Source organism: Pezoporus flaviventris, unplaced genomic scaffold, assembly GCF_033815535.1.
Source record: "Pezoporus flaviventris isolate CSIRO_AGI_PZ_B2104156 unplaced genomic scaffold, CSIRO_AGI_Pfla_v1 ptg000013l, whole genome shotgun sequence".
Classification (NCBI taxonomy): domain Eukaryota; kingdom Metazoa; phylum Chordata; class Aves; order Psittaciformes; family Psittacidae; genus Pezoporus; species Pezoporus flaviventris.
The window spans coordinates 39,451,704-39,477,003 of NW_026892561.1; the positions used below are offsets into that span (position 1 = coordinate 39,451,704).

Here is a 25,300-nt window from a genome sequence, read left to right on the forward strand (position 1 = left end):
TACCCATAGGTCGCCCGGGCTCCCGCCCTGCAGCGGAGCGGCTGTTTTCCCGCAGGCGGCGGCCGCCCGGCCGCACTCCGCGCTGCTTGCGCGCTGGGCCGCGAGGGGTGATGCCGTGTGGGCAGCAGGAGAGCGGCACCGACGCCGCGCGGTACGTGGTGGGGGTGGACGTAGGCAGCACGGTGGTGAAGTGCCACGTCTATGACCGGGCGGCAGCGGTCAGAGGCTCCAGCAGCCGGAAGGTGAATTCGCGGCAGGGGAAGGGGACAGCTGGCTTGTGGGCAGCAGCGGGCGTGCTTTGGGACTGCGCCTGCACCTCGCCGCCGGGTCGAGCGGTGGGACTCGGCGGGCGCGGGCAGCCCGAGGTGGTATTTGCCTCAGGAGCTGTCGCCGGAGTCAGGAGCGGCCGAAGGTGCCCGGTTCCCGGAGCGCCGGGCGGCTTTGAGCAGCGAGGTCCTGGGAGGCGGCGTGGGTCGGGGCGCGGCGCGGCGCGGGCAGCGTTCACTAGGCGTTCAGGTTTTGGTCGTGAGTGGGCTGGGTGGGCTGGGGTCGGCGTCCTGAGGGCCAGCCTGGGTGAAATGAGCCTCCCCGACCGGTTGGGAGCCCCGCAGGGATGCCACTGTTGCCCCTCGGCCCGTTCCCGTCTGCCTGTCCCTGTCGTATTGCCTACTCTCTCTGCAACCAAACCGACTTTTGTTAGTAGGGCACAGCTGAGACGCGAGTAGCACCTGCTCATGTCCCGTTTATGTAACAGCGCAGTGTGAACAAGCCTTAGCTTTGGAACTTGAATTTCATGCTGCTTTTGTTTTGTATGGCTCATGATTGTAGGATCAAGATGATCTCCAGAATTAATTTTTTTATTGATAGCTATTGCAATGAAAAGGTTGTAGCAAGAAATGCAAGAAATCTGATGAATTTTTGGAGATAGAAGGGGATGTTCCGGGCAGAGCTGACCCCCCTCTCACTGGAAGACCATGTGGTGGGTGATCCTATGCCTGCTGTGCTGTGCTGGTTTCCAGTTTTGAGACCCAAAAGGGATTTACAGGCTCCCCAGTTCCTGGAGCTTTGGGCTTCTTTATTCCTTCTGATCTGAAGACCCACGTTCAACCATGTTTTAAAAGTGACAAACTGTTGTTTCTTCTCTTGCAGTCGATCTGGAAAATAAAAAGAAAAAAAGAAAAAGCAAAACCCAATGTATTTGTACAAACTTTCACAAGAATGCTGTTTGCTGTGAACTGTGGATTGCAACAGTGCTATTTCTTTCATCAACAGGTGGAATCACTTTATCCTCGTCCTGGATGGGTTGAATTAGATCCTGAAGTGCTATGGAGCCAGTTTGTTGGTGTAATAAAAGAGGCTGTACAAGGTAATGGCTTGTAGAGTTTGGGAAATTACTTAATTATTCATCAAAATTAGTAAAGCTAGTTAAATAATGAGATTCTTTTTTTAGAGTACTGAAAGTTCCATTACTGAGCATAGGTCTGCAACATGCTTTAAAGCCTATTCAATCATTATGTAAAATAGGACAGTTCTTCTCTTTCACTGGGGCTAGATGAAGATTGAAAAAGAACCAGGAGCAGTGTGCATACTCGATTTACACGTGAGTGCCAGTACCTTGTTGCTCCAGCTTTTTTATGTTCCCTTCCCCAGTGTCTGTCTTCCTTCCTCCAGATGCCTCTGTGTACAGAGTCCCCATTGTTCTGCTGGTGCTTTGTGTGTATGAATGTGAGCATATGAGAGTGAAAGCAGGGTGCTGCATAGCTGTGCTTGCTCATTTACAGTCTGACATTCCTGCTTTTCCCATCCAAACTACAAACATTTCTTACCATCCAATTTCTGTATTGTTGTTTTTCTAGTTGTACTTTAGCCTAAAATTTTCTAGTATTCCACACACGAAACACACACAGTTCCCCTTTCTACCAAACTGCTAATAGTTCAGGGAGTTTTTTCCCCTCTTTTCTGGATACTGTTCTAACAATGCACCTATTCTACAACTCCTGTAGCTTTTCCCATTATATTGGCTCCAGTGTTCTGCAGTCCAGCATGGATCACTTTCTGTGCCACGCTGATGCTGTGAACTTTTCAGTTGCACCCAGCTCACTTTCTCACAGTGCCCCAGCCTCCTTGTCATGTGTGTATTGCATCATACAGCATCATTCAGTATATCATCATTCAGTGCCTAAAGTTCCTTCTGTTCAGCCCCTGTGCAGTTTGGTCTCCAAGCGTTGCTCTGCCTCCAGCCTGTGTCAAGGCGAAACTGCTCTTATCTCTTCCTTTGGAAGACAGTCTAGGGGATAGGGAAAGTAATCATTACTAGGTGTAAACTGCAGCTGGTTATTTTGGGCTCTTGGTCTGTTTTCTCAGCGGTCGCAACTGTTGTCACAAGAATAGGAATGCCGACTCAACCCCTGAGGACTTCACTAGCTTCCTCTGTTCCCGTTTTGTGGGGCAAACCAGGAAGCAAGGTTTTTTTCACCTGGTTTTAGAGGGTAGGATTTTCTCGTGGCCAAGCTGTGTACATTGTTGGCAAGTTATTTTGAAGTGGTTGTGTAATGTAAGTGAGTGTAACCCCACGCTGCTGTCAAAAGGAGTCCCGCCCTCCTTTTTGCAGGCTTGTTTCAAGTCCATGGCAGTTTCTTGAGTTAAATCAGTGTGTGGTTGTTCACGCCAGGAGAGCTTTACCAGTGTTTGTGCTATTGCGAGAGAGGGTGTGGTAGCAGGGGCAGGAGTGACTGGAAGCAGAAAGAAGGCATAGGAGCATTTTAGTATACAGGGCTTGTGGAGCTAAAATACGTGATTTCAGGCACAGATGGATGAGCTGTTGTAGTTCAGTGATACCCAAAGGTGGAAACTGTTTCTGGCTGCACTGTCCCACCCCTCTGTCTCTCACTTTGGTACTGGTTCAGCCCTTCAACCCTTCCAGGAGACAACTTAGCTGAAAAATACACGTATGTCTTCTTTGTGTGGGTTTTTTTAGTCTTGAATGGAAGTTAGTCCTGCTCACGAGGGGTCGAGAGAACATCATAGTGACACAGGAAGGTAGTGGGAGATGCAGGTTGTGGAGATGGAGAGGAGTCATTAACACATAGTGAGCTATGGTTGTACTGGTATGGCTTTGACTTCAGTTTAGACCCAGCTGCTACTGAAAAAGAAATACCTCTGTTCTCAAGCCACCCACTCCTAGGTTCTCCTCCTGTACACTCCCACTGCCAGCAGCACCTGTGCAGGCAGTTGGAGCAGGTAGTCTTGCGAAAGCACCAATTTCATTTTCAGCTGACTGAGGGCCTTGATACCGCTGCCTGCAGGAATGCAAAGACAGTATAAGGGAAGGTGCTGAAGCATGTGTAGAGATGAGCAAAGCAGAACACGCTGTTTCTGTATGAAACCCTATCTGTAATTGTCACCTAGAGGCTATTGGCTGTAGAGTCTGCAGTATGTATGCTTACACAGATGAATAACCTCACACATGAAAGTTCAGACAAGAACTTAATAAGCACAGGGACACATATATTAACTAATATATAAGCAAGGGATAATGGGTTTAAACTTAAAGGAAGTTCAGTTTAGATAAAAGGAATAAGTTCTTTACTGTGAGGGTGGTGAGGCACTGGAACAGGTTGTCTAAAGACGTGGTAAATGTTCCATCCCTGGCAGTGTTCAAGGCCAGGTTGGACAAAGCCTTGGGCTACATGGTCTTAAGTGTGAGGCATCATGTGGTAGGGGAGTTGGAAATAGATGATCTTAAGGTCCTTTCCAACCCGAACTATTCTACGATTCTGTGAAGTGTACTTAACCTGTGATTTCTTCAAGTAGGGGGATTGAGAGCCCTGCAGAGTAACAGTACTTTGGACAAAATACTTAGTCTGTCATTTAAGTGCAATCTCTCAGTGTATACTTTTTTCACATAATTTTGCTTCTGGAAGCATACATGGGTGTACGTGGGAAGCTAACCAGAGCTGCTTTGAAAATAGCTGTGGACATGTATAATTATTTACAGCTATATATACATTAGAAAAAAAATGTTCTGTAACAGTTATTTGAAGGTAAGATTTAACAGTAAAATCGGTGTATACCCAGATGCGCTTTTTTATACTTCTGAATTTGAAGTATACTTTTCATTCACTGGTATGTGGCTTAAGAAATTTGAAAGATTGCTTAAGGCATGCTTAAGGTGAGATGTGTTATTACCAAAGTATGTAAAAAATCACGGCATACTAACATTTCGCATCCACCCATGTGAAATGCAAGTTTTAATTGATTATACAGGCATATGTAGCCTGCCTGCCTGTCTGTCTCTGGGGTTGTTCAAGTAAAGTATCAACAGGCCTTTCAGAAAGAGGAAAGGGTCAGTATGCTACAACTGCTTTTGTAAAATATGCAGGTTTATTTATGTGCTTTGGAAACAGTTACCTCTCTTAGAGTTCTCTAATATTAATTTTAGCTACTTAGTTGGGCATTCTGTAGAGATTTATATTCTTTTAAATTATTGTTTTCCTAAGTATTCTGTAGGTTTTATAGTTACATTTGAAAGTTATTTTTGTTTCTTCAAGTAAATCCTTCTTTAGTATGGTTTGTTTTTATCTTTTAGCTGCAGGACTTCACATGAGGCAAGTTGCTGGTCTTGGCATCTCGACACAGAGAGCAACTTTCATTACATGGCACAAGTATGTATATTCTGTGTTGCTTAAAATGAACTTGTATTCATTTGTATTCATAGACTGGGTGGAAGCAGACTGTAGAAATGTTGAACTCCATCAAGTCACAATCTGCAAGCTACAAATGTCAGTTCCTCATGTTCTCCTGTGTTTGCACAGCCACTCCTTACAGTAGCTGAGAACAGTCTATAAGTATATGTCCTTTTTGTTTTGTTCTTAGTACTCTGGAAAAGATGAAGAGATACGTATTCTTTAATTCTGGTGAGAAGTTTTATCCTCAAAACATCTACATACCTAATTCCTCAAATCCACCAGGAGGATATGCACTGAGTGTTAAGTGTCCTAACTGGAAATGGTGAATTATGTTGCAATTTTTGTGCGGTGTGTGTTCTATAGTTTTAAATGAGAATGTTCAAATGCTCTTTTTCAGGAGGACAGGGAAGCCTTTTCATAATTTCATAAGTTGGCAAGATGTAAGAAGTGCTGAACTTGTGAATTCATGGAATAAGTCCCTTCTGCTGAAGGTAAAACTGTGCTAAGCTGAATACTGCTTGGACATGTTAGAACTGTTTCATTTTTATGAGAAGTAAGGGCTATATATGAAACGCTGCAAGTGTCCTGTTAATATGACATGCTGAGGCCTAAAAACCAACTGAGCAAGATTAGCATGAAAGGTAGTGCTGATAGCCTGCAGGAAATTGATTATGGGGAAATGTCTAGCATGTATTTTGTTGCTTTTTAGTCTCTTTGTTGTTGTTTAGTCTTTTTAGTCTCATTTTGTTACTTTTTAGTCTCTTTGTTAGTCTCTAAAATGTTGCATCCTAACACTGCTGCAGCCTAATTTCTAGGTGTAGATAGTTCTTGGCAGTGTATGTTTTGGTTTTGGTTTTTACTGTATTATTTGCTCAGATTATCTATAGAAAGAACGTTTTATGTTGCTGATGGCTTGTGCTTCATACTGTTAGAAGAGAAAGATTTTCTCCAAGTGGAAAAACTGAAGTTACTTTTCCTGTAAGCGGAAAATAACTAGCACACTCACAATAAGTTCAATTCTTGGGTTTGCCACTGATTTCAACAATTGCATGCAGCGTGCTCCTGTAGGCGACCTGTCTTTGTAATGCAGACCAGTCTCTATGAGCGTGCTAGCAGAAGTCAGTAAAACAGACTTGCTCTGTACCCTTTCCTGTAGTATTTGTTGGGAGAAGGCCATTTATTGAAATCCTATGTAAGGGTTCTCTTAACAGAATTATGGCCTTCTGAATCTAATCTTACATCAGCAGCTTTCATCTGTGTTGTCATCCTTTAAAGATAACTGATCAGAAACCTTTAAAGGGAGAGATTAAAACTGATGTAACTGTTTTCTTTTCAAACAGGTAATCCATGTTATTTTTACAGTGCTTCATTTCTTGACTGGGAATGATCGGTATTTAGCACCAAGTTTTCTTACTTTTTCAACACAACAAACTTCTATGAAGTTGTCATGGGTTTTTAAAAACATAAATGAGGTAAGCTGGAAAGGGAAAGTAATAGCTTTCTTAAGCCATAATAATGGATAGTGACTTAGGTTGGTTGTAACTTCTTCAGTTTGGTCATGCATGTTCTTTTCCTCTGAAGAAGCAGAATGAAAGGCTTGTATCTGTGGTAATGTTCAAAGCTTGTCTATGTAAGTATCTACTCATGTTTATATAACTACTTCTTCTCCTTCTGGAAATGTGTAGTAATAAACTGTTTTCTTCATACATAAGAGACATAATAAAATCACCTTATTGCACTTACACAGTTAGTAACTGTACTTTGTTTTAAAGTTGCTTGCTGTCTAGTTTTGCATGACAGTTGCATTTATTTTTAACTGGCACGCTTATCTTTCCACCCTGCGTTATTCCAGTGTTTGCAGTTTGACAAATTGAACAATCAACCACTGTCATCCATTTATTCTGCATTTTATTGTACTGTAAATTGGAAAACAGATATAAAATAAGTTTTGCTGGACTATTCTAAAAGACTAATGAGCCGTGCACTATTTGTTACTGTATTATTTGCTCTAATCTTTACTGTTTTCCCTGTTTCTTCCTGTAATATTTATAACTTTTGTCATTTATTTCCTGTGTTAATTTTCAAGTTATTCTTTAAGAAAATGGTTATTGTCCATTTTGTACCCTGTATAAAGAAACCCCCAAACCTTCTGAGTTTTATCTGGTATTTTCTGTCACAAAAATAACTTGAGAAGCTCAAGTATATTTTTTTACTGGCATGTTTTGGTTGGACCTGACGCAAATGTGAAGTGTGAATTTGGAGGATTATAGAATTGAAAGTTACATAGCTGCTGAGGTTTTGATGAGAGATGAATGTTTTTCCACATTTTGTCAGGCAATGATACTTAAAATGTATGACTATCCAACAAAGAAGCTCAAAAATTCATGGCTGTTAATTACAGAGAATAGTGTATTCAGTCATGTTTTGAGTGAAGTTACATATGTTCTGTATATGAATTCTATAGTTGTACACTTCTCAGTTAATAGAAATTAGATGAAACCTGGATTACCCATTTTAAAGGGGAAAAAGATCCCAAGGAAAATAACATTTTGAACCCTTTGCAGACGTCATAAACCAGAAAACAATGGTTACAGGGACCCTGTCTATTTTAGTCAAGCATATACACTTATTTTATTTCTGTTAATTTTTTATTCAGGTGCTGTATGCTGGACCTTGTTTTCTTTAGCCACCACTCCTTCACCACTGCTACAGTTGTGCCTATAGAGTTTCCCTTCTTAAAACTCTGATGTCACTTCAGTAGAAGATTAATTGCTTTTATTTCCCTAGCAGCAATTGTAAGAAGCCCTGCTTATTCTTTGTTAGGAGCATGGCTTGTAGGATGATATTAATTAAATAGTCAACTCTCCCGTTTTAGAAGAAAAATTGGCAATCGGAGGCTTATTTTCTGGGGGCATTATCGTTAACCACAAAGAGAATGAGAAAAGGAATTGGGAAATATGTTCTTCTTTATTGTACCCAGTTGTAAGTACTTTTTTTCTTTTTTACATATATTTGTTCCCAGGCTGAAGAAGCTGCCAGAAAAAATAACTGCTGCTTTGGAACAGTTGACACGTGGTTACTGTATAGATTAACTAAAGGTGAATGTTTACAGTTCCTCTTAATAAAACATACTGGAATCTAAGTGATGATGTTCATGACTGTCATTGGTATATCCTGGAATTCAATTACTTTTTTGACAATTAATGTGTTTTTATAATTGATGAGTATTCTAATATATTTACTGTTTAAAAAACCCAACCTTCTGGGTTAAATATTCTTTGGGTCTGTCTGGAAGGATAGGCAGAAAGGGAAATAAATATTCAGTGTAATCAACCTTTTAGGTGTTTAAGATTCAAACAGGGCTCCCAGAATTACTTTGCCTCAATTGAAGAAAGGTACCTGTGAAAGCAAAAGAACAAAGAATTGTTACAACTGCGGAAGAAGGACAAGTTCTGTCCATGTTTTTAAAAGTACCAGCTCTCTTCTAGCCAGTTTCATGGGGGTTAAATAAGGTAGTTAATACGTATATGTTTTAGTGAGTGGCAGGTAGAGTTTGTATGCTCATTGTATCATTATGATTTTGCCTGTAGGCACTCACTTTGTATTTCTTGGGAACCACTGAGATGTTTAAAGGAAAAGTATGTTTAAAATTACTTTTTAGATGTTTAAAATCTTACTGTGTTCTTTGTTTTGTTCTTTATGGTAGGTTCTGTGTATGCTACAGATTACTCAAATGCCAGTGCTACAGGTGTTTTTGAACCCTTTACGGTATGTGCTGTTCCAAAAAAAAATGTTTTTGCTATTTATTGTGCTTCTGAGAGAATTGCTGATATTTTTATTTTTTCCATGTAATTTCAGAAATGTTGGAACCCCACTTTGTGTAATTTACTTTCCATTCCCATGTCTATTTATCCACCAGTGAAAGACACAAGGTAACTATGAAGGCATATTGAAAAGAACATAACTGTTAAATTAATTGCCTTTAGAAAAACACTGCATGCTTGTACAAGCAAAGTAACACATAGCTGCACCAAAAAAACAAAATTATTTTTATATGCAGGTGTACTTTTTTTTAACACTACATGCGAATTTTAGTTTTACTGTTGATATTTCTTAAAGTGATAGTTTCAATGCCTTCTTTACAATAAATAGGTAGCATTACCTTTCATATGTGCTGCAGACCCAGCCCTTAGATATCTATATTATATTTTAACAAAAGGTCAGTTTAGTGTTGTGATATTTCTCCATAATGTTTGTTTTAAGCTTCAACTTTGGATCAGCTGACTCTGAAATATTTGGGGTACCTATCCCAATAATGGCAGTGGTGAGTTTTCTTCCTTAAATCTGTATATTTATACCTATATTCTTTTAACCTAGCTTTGATTTAATGCTTGCTTAGTAAGTATTCTCTATTCCTTCTGTATAACTACAGTAGAATTGGTTGTTGACAGCTTTAGGGGAAAAGAAGAAGAGAGGAATGAGAAGGGATTTTTGGAAGTTGAGGTCCATTAGGATTAGATGACCAAATGATTAAGCATTAATTTAGGACTTAACAAAGCTGGTTTCTATTATAAACTCTGGTAATCTGTCTCTCTCTGACTTAAAATCAGTTATTCTATATGAAGTTGTGCAGGGGGGTCCATTCTGACTTGACTTCAGTATGACTGTACACAGATGTAAAAGTACTAATAAATCTACTTGTGGTACCTTCTATTTCTTTTTTCAACTAAAAATAAATGGTGAATACTATGTTCTTGCCTCAGTAGTTATGATTTCAATAAGAAAAACCCATTATTTTTGTCAAGTGATGACTTGTAGAAAAATCTGCTTGGATTGAGGTAAATGAAAAAAAATGTCACCTAGCTAACATGAATTTCTCCTACTATTTTCAAAGAATTCTAGGCTCAATTTATCTGTAAATTTGCTGTTTCACCAAGGCACAAAGAGACATAAATGCATTTAGTAACCATCATTGCTGAAAAAAATCAGCATGGAATAATTTGGTACAGGGAGGAGTAGCAGGATAAAAGGAATGTGAAGCCTCAAAACTTCGACTTGCTACCCAGGGGAAGAGGAATTCAAACCAAGCTACCCTCTTGTGCTCCCTGGTATTGCAAATGCCCTGTTTATCCTTGTCAAATACTAAACCATAGAGTATTTCTTTTTTTTCCATAACATATTTTTTAGTGTTGCAACCCATACTACATACATTCATGTTGTGTCCAAACCTGCTGTAATTTGATTCTAGTGATAAATGTGACTGTTGGAATGGCCTGCATTGTATATGAGCCCTCTCTTAATGCTCAAGTCCTTTCTGAATGGTTATTTTTATTCAGAACTCTGATATGTTTGCAGTAATATTTTGAAGTCCTGCAGCATTGTAGATTTGTAGTTGATAGCTAACCTGTATTGTTCTCGTTGGTATGGCAGGTAGCAGATCAGCAGTCAGCTATGTTTGGAGAATGCTGCTTTCACCCAGGAGATGTTAAACTGACAATGGGAACAGGTGGCTTCTGGAATGTGAATACTGGAGAGCATCTTTTTGCATCACGCAGAGGTAAGACAGTGAAATTTTGGGTTTAAAGTATTTCATGTGATTCAACAGCTATAAATGATGAGGGTAGGAAAAAGGATAAAACAGGGCTATGCTTTTCCTTCTGTGTTTAGCTGTAGAAAAACAGCTTGAAATTGTTTTCAGAACAGAAGACTCTAGAATTTTTTTTTTTTAGAAACACAAATCTTGGTTACCCTGAAATACGCTTCTCAAGAGAATTTAAGTAGTATCACTAGTAATTATGTCTGCTACCTGCATCCTTGTTTATTTTCTTTGGGGTTTTTTGGTTTGTTTTCTTGTGGGTTTTTTGTTTGTTTGTTTGTTTGCTTGCTTGTTTATTTTTCTTTCTTTCTTTGGTTTTGGTTTTTTGTTTCTTAACCTGTTCTTCTTGATAGCAATATTTTAGTGTTGTACAGTACAGATGGAGAAAAAGGAGATTAGTTCTCTGGCTTCTCACATCAATTGTTCCAGCAGGTCACTGTAAGTTCCTTCTCTTCAGCCCTTATGCTTTGAAGCACCTGCAGCAGGTTAATACAGGATTAACAATATTTAGTTTTCTTTTAAAATACTAGAAATGAGCTTCCCAATATGTTTCTAGGTTTTAAAACTTTGCTATTTTGGACATTTGTGGTCTGTCGAGCTTGTTAATTTGTCATAGATTGCTATTTGTCAAGAGGTCAACAGGCAATGCTGAAGTAAATTTGCCTGCACAGTCTCTCCGTGTGTCCGTCATATTTTTAAAGAGTTACTAATTTTGGAAAGCCTGCAATTTAAAATGGGAGGGGTAGATTTGGGGTTGAGGACAGCAGTGTGCTAAGGAAACTTTACGAGCTGAAGTCTGGAAATACCTTGGCAAATACATAAGATTTGTCAGAACTGGATAGCATAGATACTGAATTCCCTATGAATGTAAATGCTTTTTAGGTTAATTATGATGATCTGGTGATCCTTCTACTTAGGAAATCATATATATGTAGTCTGTATATAACGTGCTGTAAGGTTTTTCTGTTTTGTTTTCTTCTAAGAAAATATTTAGCTATTGTGATAGGAGTTGAAATCTTTAAGGCAGTGCTGTGAAGCTTTTACTGCTTTAGGGTGTTACTTACATTAAAATTATTTTCCCTATGTTCTTTGGCTGTTGGGTGGTATGGTTAGTGACACAAGTTAAGCACCTATCTTTGCTCAGCACCAGGGGCATGAAATGTAATGTGTTCATTCTTTAAAGTTGATATATGTATTTAAGACTGCAAGATGAATTCCCTCAGCATCCTTGTGCAAGCTGTTCATTAGCTGCTGTTCTAGTTTCTGGTCTACATTTAGTTGCTATATATGTCAGTTTCAAAAAAATAAAGTAGTTACTTCAAGAACAGCGCTTGTCACAATTCAGTGATGAAAGCATGTTGTATAGATTTGAAATCTGTCTCCCTCAGTCTGATAGTTCTAGGTAACTCTGGTCATGCCAAGTGTTATGTTGATCCATCCTTGGAGGTGGATTCTTTTACACTACTAGAGACTCTTGGTGTGAGTGTCTTTAGGAAGGCCACCTGATGGACTTCTTTGTACCTGATAAGTTGTTCCTCTCTTGGACTTCTGTCTCGGTGAATTGCTGGTGTTGCTTCCTTGCAGCCTTGCCTTAGGTAGAAAATAAAGATTATAAGGGAGCCCTGCACCAATGATCTGAGATTTATCACGTTTTCCTTTCAAGAGACAAATGCAAACTTTAAATAGGTGCTGCTGATTGTTTCCATGGTAAGCACCAGAGTGCCTCCAGCACTAACCAAGTGTCTGCAATTGCACTAGTACTACCATGCCACACTTTTGAGCACGTGCAGGCAAACTGGAGATGATTCTATGAGGCACATTTGTGTACCAGCAAAGTCACCCTGAGAAAACAGAGATAATCCTGAGATCCTTCTGATGCTTTTCTGGACCTTTAGTTATTAGGACTTGTTTACCTTTGTTGCATTACCGATGTTCTCTTAAGTCCTGAGCAGAGTCCCATAAAGTCTGGGTGCTCTCTTTACTCCGGCACTTACTGAACTTGGGTTGGGTGAAGTTTTTATTGCTGTGCCCACTGAATGCTTATCGAGTCACCTGAAAAACCATTTGTCCAGCTGCATTACCAGAGAACATCTACTGTTCAACTAGATAATGAAGTCTTTTTGAATTAGCATTAAAAGCAGCACTCTGCAGGACTCTGCTATGTTCTTACTAGTACAGGTATCAAACAAGAAGGTCTCTGTGTTCACACTGACTGTTTTTAATAGCATGTCTCGAAGTTTTCAGTGTTGGCATGGGGAACAAGGGGAGAACGGATTGTCAGGTTTAGCCTATCGTATCTTCAAGCAGGGAGTCCTATGAAAGACACCGTACTGTGTTTTCAGATAAACTAACAGTGCTTGCCCTATGTATTTCTGCCTTTCTGCTGAGAGAAAAGAAAAAAGAAGTTATTTTGGTTTTGGGTTTTTTTTTTGAGTCACTGCAAAGCCCATTCTAGTTGGAAATCCTAACTTCCTGAAAATCCCATCATGTACACCACAGAAGTGCTACTTGTTTGTAGTTATAGACAAAGCATGTCACCAAATATTTTTAAAGAGTTTGAATGTTTCTTTTATTTATTAGGCAAACAAACACACAGGTAGAATGATGTAGTTAATTAGCAGTAGCCTTTATTGGGGACAAGGATGGGCAAACTGGGAAACTTGTTTTTTGCTTTCTATGTGAGGAAGCATTGCATAATGAAAAGGAATAGAAAAGGTTATCACTTTTATCCTCTTCTATGAGTAAGATCTATGTTCAAAGCTCATGCTGCCTTTGTGTGTGTGTGTGTCTGTCTGTCTGGTTTAGTGTTTGTGCTTCCTATTTGAAAGCCCAGTCTTCATGTTCTATGTTTTGGGGAAGTAATTCCAACTTTTTAGAAACCATTGGGGAAAACTAGATGGATTTAAAACAAATGGGGAAACACTGATAAATTTTTAAGTATACACAATCTCTTATTATAATAAAAAAGTGCAGATAACTCTTCTGTTTAGCTTAAAGAGGGTTTTTTTTTTTTTAATTTGATAGTGTTTTGGGTTTGTTTTTTGTTTTTTAGGGGTTTTTAGGGTAACTATGGTTTAACTAACTTGCTCAAGTCTCTTGTAATCCTATCACTAAACTTTTAAGCAATACTTTTAACCTCCATCAGTGACATTTTTCAAGCTTGAGTTGTGCAAAGGAATTGAATAAAAACTGGAGTTTTTTGTTGGATTTCTTAGGGATGTGCTTGTTTATGTTTTTCTGGAAACATTTAACTGTGTGTTTTGTTTCATGGAAAATAATTAAGGTCTGTATCCACTGATTGGTTGGAAGATTGGGGAAGAAGTTGTTTACTTAACTGAAGGCTGTATTTCAGACATTGGCACTGCCATAAAATGGGCTCAGGATATAAGTAAGTATTCTTTAATTTTATAGAGGCTAAAATATATTATTACTTAAGAAACTTTTAATGGGGACACAGTTATGTTACCGGGCTTGGTTTTAGTATCTATAATTGAAGAAACTAGCGTAAGTGTTTTGGACAGTGGAAAATGATGTGTCTCGTTAGTAGATTCTCTGCTGAGTGTGTTTGCTGCAGGGAGTCAGCTCCTTTTCAGACTCTGCCTCTCAGACCCTCCTGCCTGTGTAGGTGAGGCTCGGCATGGATGAAGATGAGACATATAATAGTGATAAAAGTTTGGAAATAAAAATTTCTGTAGCGAGACAAACCTGGTTTAATGCACTTCCTTTAGTGGGATAGTGGGATCAGATCCCTTCTAAGAGTTTTGAAAAAGTGATATGGAATATCAAGGTGAAGTCAATATTTATTTTTTTTTCTGTCCTGGCACAGAGACACTCTATATAGTTCAGTAATAGCAAATACAGCAAGAAGGATTAAGGCTTATTAGTCTGGGCACAGCAGAATCCAAAGCTTTCAAATAAATTTATGAAGGTTACAAAGGTAAATTGAAACTCCTGGTAAGTTACCAGGATGGGTTTTTCAAAGATAAATAAAGTTAGATTAACCTGATTTATTTCTGATAGGAGAATTTACTTTTTAGACAAGAAAAAGCAATAGATCTCATTTACAGGAGACCTCTAATTTTCTGTACAAACAAGCTGTGTGGCCACACAAGGGCATTATTAGTTGAAACTACAGAAGATGGGCATTAGTACAAGAATTGCATGTGGGTGAAGAACGAGCTAAAGAAGGATGTCTGTGGAGTTGTGAAAGGAGGCATCTGGCTAGACAGAATAAAAATTTGTGTCTCTCAAAGAGGTAATATTAGGACCTAATTTATATTTATGTGTCAGTCACTTGTAAAAATACTAATGGTGCTGATACCATATTAAGGACTTTCTCTGTAGTCATTTGGTGCTTGTGCTTACAGTAACAATATTGAGGGAGGATAACATGGTTTATGTTTTGAAAATCTAGGTTTTTAAATACTTAGGGTGCTGTTGTTAGCATTGTCAATTCCTGTTTATGTCTGTTTGGAAAGCTAATGACCTCTTACAGGTTATGAATATTAAAAACCTATAGCATAACAGATACAAGAGGATCCTCATAATAGGAGGATTGCAGACATTAGAGTTTAGTCTTCATCTGAATAGGCTTTTGTTTTTAATATGAGAAGTGATGATTTTCCTTAGAACATGTAGTTTGAGAATATTACAAAAGGAAAAGTCTAACTCCATTTTTTTTGTTTCTTAATATATGAAGAAATGGAAGTAAATTGTAAAAGAGTATGATTTATGCATTTTTACAGATCTTTTCACCAATGTAGATGAAACAGCAAAAATGGCACGGAGTATTGTTGATTCTCAAGGCGTTTGTTTTGTTCCAGGTTTTCAGGTAAAATTCTTACTATTAGTATAATTGAGAATATAATTTTAATAACCTAGCTAAAATTTTAACCTCTACCTGTTTACATCTTGTCACAGTATTTATTCTGTACTACTCAAGTTCCTGTTTTCTCTCACCATAATGCATTGTTGTATCAGAATGCTTAAACACCATCCTGCCCCATCAGAAAAACCTTGCAAAATAGGAAAATTTTATCCATTTTGCAGATGGAGACCTGGGGGTGACAGATAAACTAAAAGAATTGCCCATAGTGAGTCAGGAAGTGCCTGCAGAGACAGAAATTGATCCCATAGTTCTTTCTGCCTCATGCAGAGCCTTCACTGAGAGAGTACTTCTAAGCACTGTCCTAAAACAATTGAAGATGTAGGTTGCAATCCATCAGAGTATTCAAACCTATCAAAATATGAGTAAGATTCTGTAGTAAGATTTAGTAACACCAAGTTCTGATGTTACTAAAAGCCAAGGTACTTTTCCTGGGAATGGTCAAATTGAGTATGGTAGACTTTTCTCTTAGAAGGCTTAGTAATTCATTAGTTTGAATGTTACCAACCAGCCCATCTCTGTTTCTAAAATTGAGTTTGAATGTTACCAACCAGCCCATCTCTGTTTCTAAAATTGGGGGGGGGATGGGGGGGGGTATTTAATTTTTTTTTTTTTCTTCATTGGTCAAGTGCACTACATTGTTTGATCGTTCCCAGGACTAGTGTTTTTTCTAAAGAAACATAACGTCTTTAACCTGACCTTTGTGTAAGCCCCGTATGTCGGTGGAATGAGGTAAAGAAAAATTTCATTTGTGCTGCAGGTAGCCCAGGTACCTTCTCTCATGGTAATCATTAGATGTATTTTCAGGTATAGAGCTTGATTATGCTAAAATGTTTCCATTTACTATTTACTGTGAGTAATTGTGCCACTCCAAATTGCAGTATTCGCAGACAAGAATCCCAAGGTAGCAAATGTTAGTATGAATCCTCTTTTGGATCTGTAATTCTATTAATATTCAAGTTCTAGAGGTGTTGGTAAAACTTGTTTTTATTCAGTTTTTGTTTGGCTTTGTTGTTTTTTTTCCCGCTTGCTTTCCTAACACTATTTCCAGAAGGAACCCCACCCAGTTTCTTGGTAAACATTGATTCAGTCTCTTTTTTTCCTAAGTCTAATATTCCCAGTCTGAGTTTAGAAGCTGTACTTAAACCTGAATGGCTTTCTCTAACCATGACATGTCGCGACCAGTAATAGTATGGATAGTGTGGATTTCTTTGCCTTTAAAAGATCCTGCTTATTCCAGTGGACCATGCTTAGCTAGTGGACTCACAGTAGCAGAATGCATATCAGTTTAGAAACTGAGTGGATTAAATTGCATGAAAAGGGACATGAACAAAGTTGAACACTTCTGGGACTGTAATGTGTCTGTTTAGCTTCACTGGGTAGATGCTAACACAAACTGATTTGGTTATAACGTTTCTTAGACCTCAGAATGATAGTAGTTAGGGAGGATACTTACGAAACTCGTCTTCATTTCCTACACAGAGTAAAATGTTTCTCTACTCATCCATATTAAGGCAATAAGAACAAGTTTTCTTTCTTACTGGATTCTACTGCTGTGGTACAGTACACTGAGAGGAGCATCACTGTGAAAGTGTTTTTGAAATCAAGTGAATATGAGCATTAATTGTTTTTCCTTTTACTCACTCTGCTCGAAACATGGCTTTGCAGGCTTAATTTGCTGTGGTTAATAGTTACAGCAGAAACTTAGGACTCTTCATTGGAGTGTATGCATGTATATATATATCTATCTGTGTATGCATACACACACATATATATATACACTGCTACTTTTTTCTTTAATGATTGATTCTTTCAAGATACTCACCCTTATGTAGAATATGGTCTATACATTTTAGTTTACTACTTTGTATACAAACATCTGTAAACTTGGAAGCCATGAATCCTTATTATGCTACTGGGCTGGACAAGTGGTTCCATTCTTAGAGTTGGAAGGGTACTTGTATATCAAAAAAAAAAAAAAAAAAAATTCTTTGACTTCAGGACAGTAGTTTCTTCTCTTTGGGAACTTTTGCAAAATGCCAGTTCTCATTTGGCTGTGTGTACCTATACATACATAATTTTTTATATATATATTTTTTTTTTATATGATAGCATTTTCTTAACTTACTTTGCAAATACATGTGTGTGTATTTTATAAGCATGAAATTCAAACTTCTGGTAAATATTGTCATGATTGATTTTAGCACAATACAGCTGGAAAGGATTGTTTCAATTTAAGAATGTCTAGAGTGAAAATGAGATTTAACAGTTGTCACAGACCAGCAAGCCAGTATTTTGTGATAAAGTTCAGAGGAGTGGAAGGGCAGAGAAGAGATTCATCAACTGATCCTCTAGTTCCCCTGAAAAAAAAGACAACTTAATGACCATTAGAATTTTAGCTGGACTCTATTTATCATTGTGTGTGTGAAATCTGACTGGAGAACAGCAGTATCAGTGTGCCCTGCCTTAGACACTTAAAGTGTATGCTATATGTATTTTCAAGAGAAGTCGTACAGGTTAGTGTTAATGTAGTATGTCAGTTTTGGAAGAAGCCACTTAAACCTTTTGCTGTTGAAAGAAGCTATTGAAATTGTTCACTGAGTTAGCTAAAATAACACTATATACCTCTTACATATTGTTTTCAATTTTCTTCTTTCACTATGCTGCCTGTAATTGTCGTAAGTTATTTTTTCCTTACTATTTGACTCCTTTCTCAAAAGCCTACAAATACGATTCACTGAACTCATGGTGAAATCTTTTTGCAGGTTTCTGTGAATGACCCATATTTATGCGCCTCTTTCATGGGGCTAAAACCTTCCACTACCAGAAACCATCTTGTACGAGCTATATTGGAATCTGTAGCTTTCAGGTATTGTTTGCTTAATTATCTTGCTTGTATTTTCTTAGATTGGCTTTTGTTTTGATCAGCAGTGTTAAATGGACACAAGTGCAGTTTCTAAACTATAAATGATAATAATCTATTACTGTTACACTGAAAAGAAGCCTTAGCTGCTTACCTTTCTTTTTTTTTCCACACCTTACAAATAAACTCATGTATATTTATTAGCTCAGAATTTTTATTAAGTAACCATATAGAGATTCTTATATTAGTTTCTGCATGTTCAAAAAATGTTTTCTGTTTGGAGTTTGCCTTTACTCTTCTGACAGTGTCTTGCCAGAAGCTGTAGCCCACTCCAGCTGTGGTTAAAGAATCCCTGAAGCTGGAAGTTTTGTACTAGCTCTTTGACTAAAGTTTGAAATGTAGGTGTTCTTATAAAACACCACATCAGTAGCTATTAGTGGAACAGATTGGTTCTGCCTTGCAAACCCACCCAGTATGTCTTGAATTGAAATTGAATATGGTTTGAGCCTGATTCACAAGGCACTGTGGGCAGTTAGGGAGCACTGAGATGATTCCTTCCATCTAGTCACGACCTTTGCTTTGGCATAATAACCTCCAGCAAAGAGGCAAAAAAGGATGTCTGGAGGGAGGTAACATTCTCAGTTGGTACAACGGTTTCTAATGCATTATTTTCTGCACTGCAAGAGCGATGTGAGATGCAGTAATTCTGCATTCCTGAACTGAAGCGTGGGTCTCTTGAACAGGGAGGGATATTAAGAGTCTCATCTCATTCAGATACCTAACTAGAAAAGGGTAGAGATTGTGGTTAGATTTTCTCCCATTAAATGAAATGGGAGAACAAGTCAAATTTACATTTACAATTGACTTCAGAACAAGTCAAATTTACAACCTTCATATGTTCCCTTTAAGAACAGCTGGAGGAACTCCGATTAACACTCTATCAGCCTACTTTCCTCACCCTAAACCTCTTGTTACATCAACAATTGCATCTTCTCTATAGAAACCTATCAACAATTTCCATCAGGGGAAAACATACCTTGTACAGTGACTTGCTATAAAATGAGCTGTAGTTTAGCCATACTTGTGCCTTTGTAATGACGTGTGACAAAACCAAGTTTCAGTCTTTTTCTTTTTTTCTTTAATTTATGCATTCTGAAAATTCTGTTAGCTATTGCAGCAGTTCTGACACAACTGAGGCATTTTTTGCCATGTATTTTATTTTCTGACAATGTAGATACTGGAAACACTTTATGGAATATATAATGTTAATTCAACTAAATATTTTTTTAAAGAAACAAACAGCTTTATGATATGATTGTGAAGAAGATACGTATTCCTCTTCAAACAATTCGGTAAGTTCTGGGCAACTTTTAAATTTGATACATGGAAACTTGATTTTAAATAGGATGACATTTACTGTGCATTTTATATTACTGTAAAACTCCTGCTGCTGAGAAATAAATGATTACCAAGTCAAATGTTAATATAACTTAAGTGGAGGTAACCCACAGAAGGGTTGGTTCTTAATTAAGCTATTGCAATTGGTGATTGTCAGTGGGTGAGTAATGAATAGTTCTAATTATTCTAAAAAAAAAAGAAATAGAAGTAAAAGGCAAATTAATGTTTTCAGGTAGCACTCCAGTGCATATGGCACTGCCTACCACAGAGGTGATTCTCCCCGTTATCATTCCTTCAGGCTGAATTTTTTTGTGCTGGTGGTCTCACAGACTGAACGTGTTTTTTTAAATGTCAGTTAAAGCTGGACCTGTTTGTGAGGAAGACAGGATATTTTTACAATTCAGTTGTTAAGGTGCTGGTTTTGCTTCAATTTTTGAAGAAGAAAATGAGTGACATAGCCTTGATCCCTAGATCATGCTTTCATGTCTTGGAAAAATTACCTGCATTACGTGTTGCTGGAAAGCCGTGTTGCACGTTTAGGTAGCTACTTCGTTTGAACACATTAGTTGTCTTAAGATCAATCCCTCTAAAACTGAGAAAGCTCTCCAAAATTTCGCTTTCTGGCAGCCAGGGGTCATTGTGATACCATGGTCAAGAAGAGTGAGGAAAACGTTCCTGTCCCTCTTGTGGCTTTTTTCCTCATACCCATGTAAAGGAAGAAATAACCTGGCAGGCACATAAACAGCTGAGAAATCAGACTTTTGAGTGGTGAAGGGAAAATGAAAGTACAACGTGGATGGAAGTAAATGTTTCCGTTTTCTATCGGATACTGGGGCAAAGTAGGCAAAGAGGAAGGAACAGCCAGGCTTGGGGTTTTAATGCAGAGGAAAAGATAAAAAGTACTAGATTTTTTTTTTTTAATTTATTTTATTTTATTTTTGTTACATAGCAAATTGCATCCAAAATTTGAGAAGTTTGGACTTCTCAAATTAGGACTACAAACTGAAAAATGGGATGTGTGGAAGTACTGCCTAGGGAACTGGAGAATTCTGGTCCCATTTACATTGTAATGTACTTAAAATTGTATGATCATATTCTGTTTTATTTATTAATATAAAATTGCTGTTACATATAGTTGACAGTAATAGTTAACTGCATCAGTAGCAGTTCAGCTTGTGGGTTAAGCGTTAGAAGATGAGGTACCCGTAATGTTTTTTTTCAGTCAGGTTGTAAATGGCTTCCTTCCCATCCTCTTATCTGCATATCTTCAGTATCTGTCCTTCTGATTTTTTTGTTGTTGTGTTTTATCCCACAAATATGTTTATTCCCTTTCTACCTATTGTGCTGTATCCCTGGTTTCTTCTTGGTCTCTGGCCCCTACAAGCTCCTAGAAAGTTGTTTTCATTGGTCCTCCACATTCCTGCTCTTTGACTGTCTCAACACCATCAAGGAACAGAGAAGGAACTGTTAGTTTCAGTGCTCATGTCCTGTGTTGTAGCAGTATGCAGCAGCCTTTACAAGGATGATTCTGGTAGTTCCTGGAGTTCTGGAATGTCACCTATTGTTCTGAGAAATAAGACATCCTGTCAAATGGAACACAGGAACTTTGAGCCAGAAGATGTGTGGATTAAATCTTCAAAGTATCTTCATGCAAAATTGAGCTAAATGTGAAACTGGTCATTTGGAAAATTTCTTTTTTCCCCTTGTAACCTGAATCAAATGAATGTCTTATTTTTACAGAAGGAAAATATATGTCACTGGCACAAAGAGTGTGAATTCGCCAGTTAAAGGGGTTTATGCCACAATATAGAAGTGGTAACCCTGCTTAACTGTTTGTACAAACAAGCAGAACCCTGTAACATTGCCAGTTGGGCAGTGTCCTGATTTTACTTTCAGAAACAGACAGAACACTTATGCAACAGTTTTCTGAGACACCACGTAATATAGAAGATATCTAAGCAACTGTGATGTTTTATTACCAAATGCTTTCTATAGTAGTCAACAGTAAATGTCTTTACTGGACTACATTTGATAGAACAACAGCTTCATACCTGGCTGGTATTGGAGTCCAACAGTATAACAAACCAGTCCATGACAATTCAAAGATTGCTTTTTGTTCTAGTTATATTTTGTTTGCAAGACTGGTTACTTTGCACCACTTCTAATCGCTCTGAGATGATTAAAGATCAGCATTGATAAGTTCTAGTTTTCTCCATTAAAGGGTCTCTAATGTAATGCAATTAAGAAAATAGGTGAGTGAAAGCCTCGTTCTCATCTTCTTCATGAAAAGAAGCAACTGTGATGTAATTTTAGCTAACTAGTACAAAGATTTGATAGTAATGAAAACAGTACTTTTCCAGATCTGAGAACACTTGAAAGGGTTTATTTAAGGTATTTAAGGTAATAAAAACAAATTTTGTCATGTTGTGGTGATCACTATGGAAAGGTTCTGTTATAAACCCCAACATTTCAACCAGGATGATGCATAGTTTTAGAAGACAGAGCTTATAAAGCTTTTGATAATGTGTCTGTCCTGCATCCCTGTCTGTCTAGCATTCCTCCCCCATTTTATAGGCATTCTTTTTCTTTTCCTAGACACCTTGTGCTGGCTTCTAAATTTGCCATAAAATGGAAAAGCATTTGTGCATGAGTGAAAGGAAGATGTATGCATAGGTGTGAAATCCTAAAGGTGTTTTCTGAAATGTTGGCAATAAACATTTGAACTAAATGCATTTTTTTTTAACTACTTCTTCCCTTCTCTCTATAGAGCTGATGGAGGCGTCAGCAATAATAGTTTTGTCATGCAGATGACTTCAGATTTAATTAATAAGAAAATAGAAAAACCTGTGAATGCAGACATGTCGAGTCTTGGTGCAGCTTTTCTAGCAGGCCTTGCTTCAGGTATGTGTACGCTTAAAGGGGTTTTGTTTTTCCCTTCATAATACATATTTGTAAATATGGAAAAACAGAAAAAAACAAAGCATAATTTCCGATAATTGTGAAAACTTCCCATAGGATTACTTTAGCCATTTCTGTGGGAATTCAAGATAGGTAGTTTTTGTGTGTCTCTGTACAGTGCTTTGTACCCATGTATTTGTGTTTGGTGGCCCAAAGAAACACATAATGTCAAACATAAACCAAATCAAGGACCTTATTTGTATTTCTGACACAAGGTCATGATTTGCTGAGCCATTTTATGCTTGGTTAGTTTTACGTAAACAGTGATGGCAAGTTTAATGTGAGAAGTGCCTGCATAGAGGTCTGTAAGAGCTGTTGACATTTAGAAGGATGTAGTACTGGAGAAGAAGGAGGTGAACCCTGTCTTTGCTGCCTGCCACTTTCTTGACCTGGACACTTTGTATCCCTTCCCAGATTCCCACTTGGAGCAGTTCTCAGTGGGGATGGATCATGTGACAAGGAAGCTGCTACACTTAACCTGCAGCCCTGTCATTCCCACTGAAGCTCTGTCCTATCATCTGAGAACCTAGTCTTTATTCTTTAAGGTTTTCACAGAAATAAACACAGTAGAAATACAAAATAAATTATCAACAGGGGAAAAAACCCACCTCTACTCACACAATATTATTTTAGATAATTATCCAGACTTAAAACTGCATACTGTCAATGGTTTTGCTTAATATCCACCTACAAAATATATTACAATTAACTTCATTAAATTGCTCCGATATGTAAGTAACACAACTGGAAGATAAAAACTATATGCTCAGTAAGACTTACTCAGCAGTTAAAACTGTAGGAAAGCTGCAGCTCTTGTCAGACAAAAATGCTTAAATAACCTAAATGAATCTGAATACGTAACACCAGATGATTTCTGCCATGGATGCAATTTTTGGGACAGTAGGAAAGCAGCTAGAGCAAAGTCTTGGTTTCTGTGTCTTTTCTTCATTGAGAGGGATCTGCAGCCAAAAGCACAGTGTGGATGAAACCTAAGGGAACTTCAGTGTACCAGAGCTGTTCCTTGGAAGCCATCCCAGTTAGGCAGATGTACTGTTGTAAGGATTCCAAACAAGTGGATGCTATTGGAAAGGAGTTTCACAATGTTAAAAATATGCTTCCCTCTGAGAAAGTTGTTGGTTGAGTAAAGAAAAGCTGTCATGGCTTCTTACTGTGTTTCTGCTTTGGATGTCTTGGAAAAAGGTTAAAACAACTCAAAATAACATATTTGCAGCTGAGCTTGAGAATGAACTTTCTGTTTATAGGATTTTGGACTGACAAAGAACAATTAAAGAAGCTAAGGCGAATAGAAGTAGTTTTTGAGCCCCAGAAGGACTCTGAGGAATACAAACCCGCTATGGATACCTGGCTACAAGCAATGAAATGCTCCCTGCACTGGTAGAAATTGACATTTTAATGATAGAGGAATTGAAATGGTTTAATTCATGTTTATAACATCTTGACAGTAACGGGACAGTAAAAATCTGTCCCATTTGAAATTTGTGATGGTATAGATACAAAATTATACAGTACTCCAGTTACCCCCCCAGCTGCTAGATTACTTACCACATTATAATGAACCGTCCTATCATCCCTATGACAGCTGTCCTCCAGCTGCAGCATTTGTGTCCCTTCAGTGACCTCCTCTGGGTGGCCCAGCTGCTTGAATCTTCCCCTGTACTAGAGATGGGGAGTCTTTTTTCTATGATGGGTTTTCTACGGAGGAACTCACCTCCCTTCAGATTTTTAATCTTTGGTATGTTAATCATCAGGGAAGGGTAAAAGGCATATATACTCTTATGTGCCTTAATAGGCACTTTTAAGAAACTTTAAATGATTTTTGGGGGTTGGGTTGTGATGAACTTGATGGGATACAAAGATATTCTCTGATTAGTAGCCTGTTACCACCTTTTGGTTGACTTCATAAGGAAGCATTTGACCCAGCTCTGTCATGACATTTTTGTGTACTTAAATTTAAGATGAAATACAAAAGCAAATAGGCTTTCAGTAGTCCATTTAAAAAAAAAAAAAAAAACAGAAAATCAGGATTTTTGTAGCTGATGGTTCCTATTTAACTTGCAGAACTCTTTTTTTTTAAATTTGCTAAAGACCAACAGCTACATTATCTGGCATGGCTAATAAAAAGACATTAAAAGTAGTTACAGGTATGCTGTCTAACTTGTAAAAATCTATAGCATTAGTATTTTCATACTATTAGCTAAAGGGAAGTAAAAGTCTATTTTTGAAACTATTAATTTTACATTTTTAAAACAAATCATAAGAAATGTGTAGTTAAATATTTTTATGTATTTGTTTATCACTAATCGTAAGTTACTCTAATTTTTTCAGGTGTATGTGTAAATAAAAAATGCAAAATTATTAAACATTTTCGATTTAGAATAATACCAAATCCAAGCTGTGGGTGACTGTGTTCCACCGACACTGGAGGAAAGAACTGTTTGTAGATTCAACATTATTGAAGAGGGCAAAGAAACTATCATCACTTTTTCTTGTGCTGAAACATGGAAGGTCAAATCATCCACCATCCCCTCAGTTTCTTACACAGCCATCTACCATGAGTTGGAACATCTACTCTAGCTGTGTTCTTCTTCAAACTACATCTCGTTTCCCTGTCACCCTTAGCTTAATGTACCATTTTTCATATTATGTTACTTTGTCCTTCAACCTGTTCTGCATATTGGCACATTCTTTTTTAATCTGGGTGTCCTTCAAGTTGGAGAGACCATTCTCTCCTGAACCTACTTTATGGGAATTGTAAACTGAATTCCAGAAACAGGTCTGTCTGCCGATTTCTGGTAATATGGCAGGCTTTTTGTTTGTTTGTTTTCTTTTTGAACCATAAAATGTGGCTGTCTAGGTGCCAAGAGCCTCTAGTCTATTGATGAGGTTAACTC

The 25,300-nt window shown here is 37.9% G+C and overlaps 1 protein-coding gene across 1 annotated transcript; it reads left to right on the plus strand.

Annotated features, from left to right (window-relative positions):
• The first annotated feature begins 23 nt into the window (after positions 1 to 23).
• Positions 24 to 24,769, plus strand: GK5 (glycerol kinase 5). The gene is made up of 16 exons (XM_061452916.1): positions 24 to 242; positions 1,273 to 1,366; positions 4,589 to 4,664; positions 5,086 to 5,179; positions 6,029 to 6,160; positions 7,711 to 7,786; positions 8,395 to 8,456; positions 8,547 to 8,620; positions 8,952 to 9,012; positions 10,119 to 10,245; positions 13,568 to 13,672; positions 15,030 to 15,115; positions 17,935 to 18,038; positions 19,325 to 19,384; positions 22,198 to 22,331; positions 23,651 to 24,769. The coding sequence occupies exons 1-16, from the start codon at positions 111 to 113 to the stop codon at positions 23,785 to 23,787; spliced, it is 1,554 nt and encodes a 517-aa protein (XP_061308900.1). The 5' UTR covers positions 24 to 110; the 3' UTR covers positions 23,788 to 24,769.
• The last annotated feature ends 531 nt before the right edge of the window (positions 24,770 to 25,300 follow it).

Coding starts and splice junctions, on each gene's coding strand:
- GK5 (XM_061452916.1), top strand. CDS start 111: ATGCCGTGTGGGCAGCAGGAGAGCGGCACCGACGCCGCGCGGTACGTG. Junction 243..1,272: donor GAGGCTCCAGCAGCCGGAAG/GTGAATTCGCGG, acceptor TTTCATCAACAG/GTGGAATCACTTTATCCTCG. Junction 5,180..6,028: donor ATAAGTCCCTTCTGCTGAAG/GTAAAACTGTGC, acceptor CTTTTCAAACAG/GTAATCCATGTTATTTTTAC.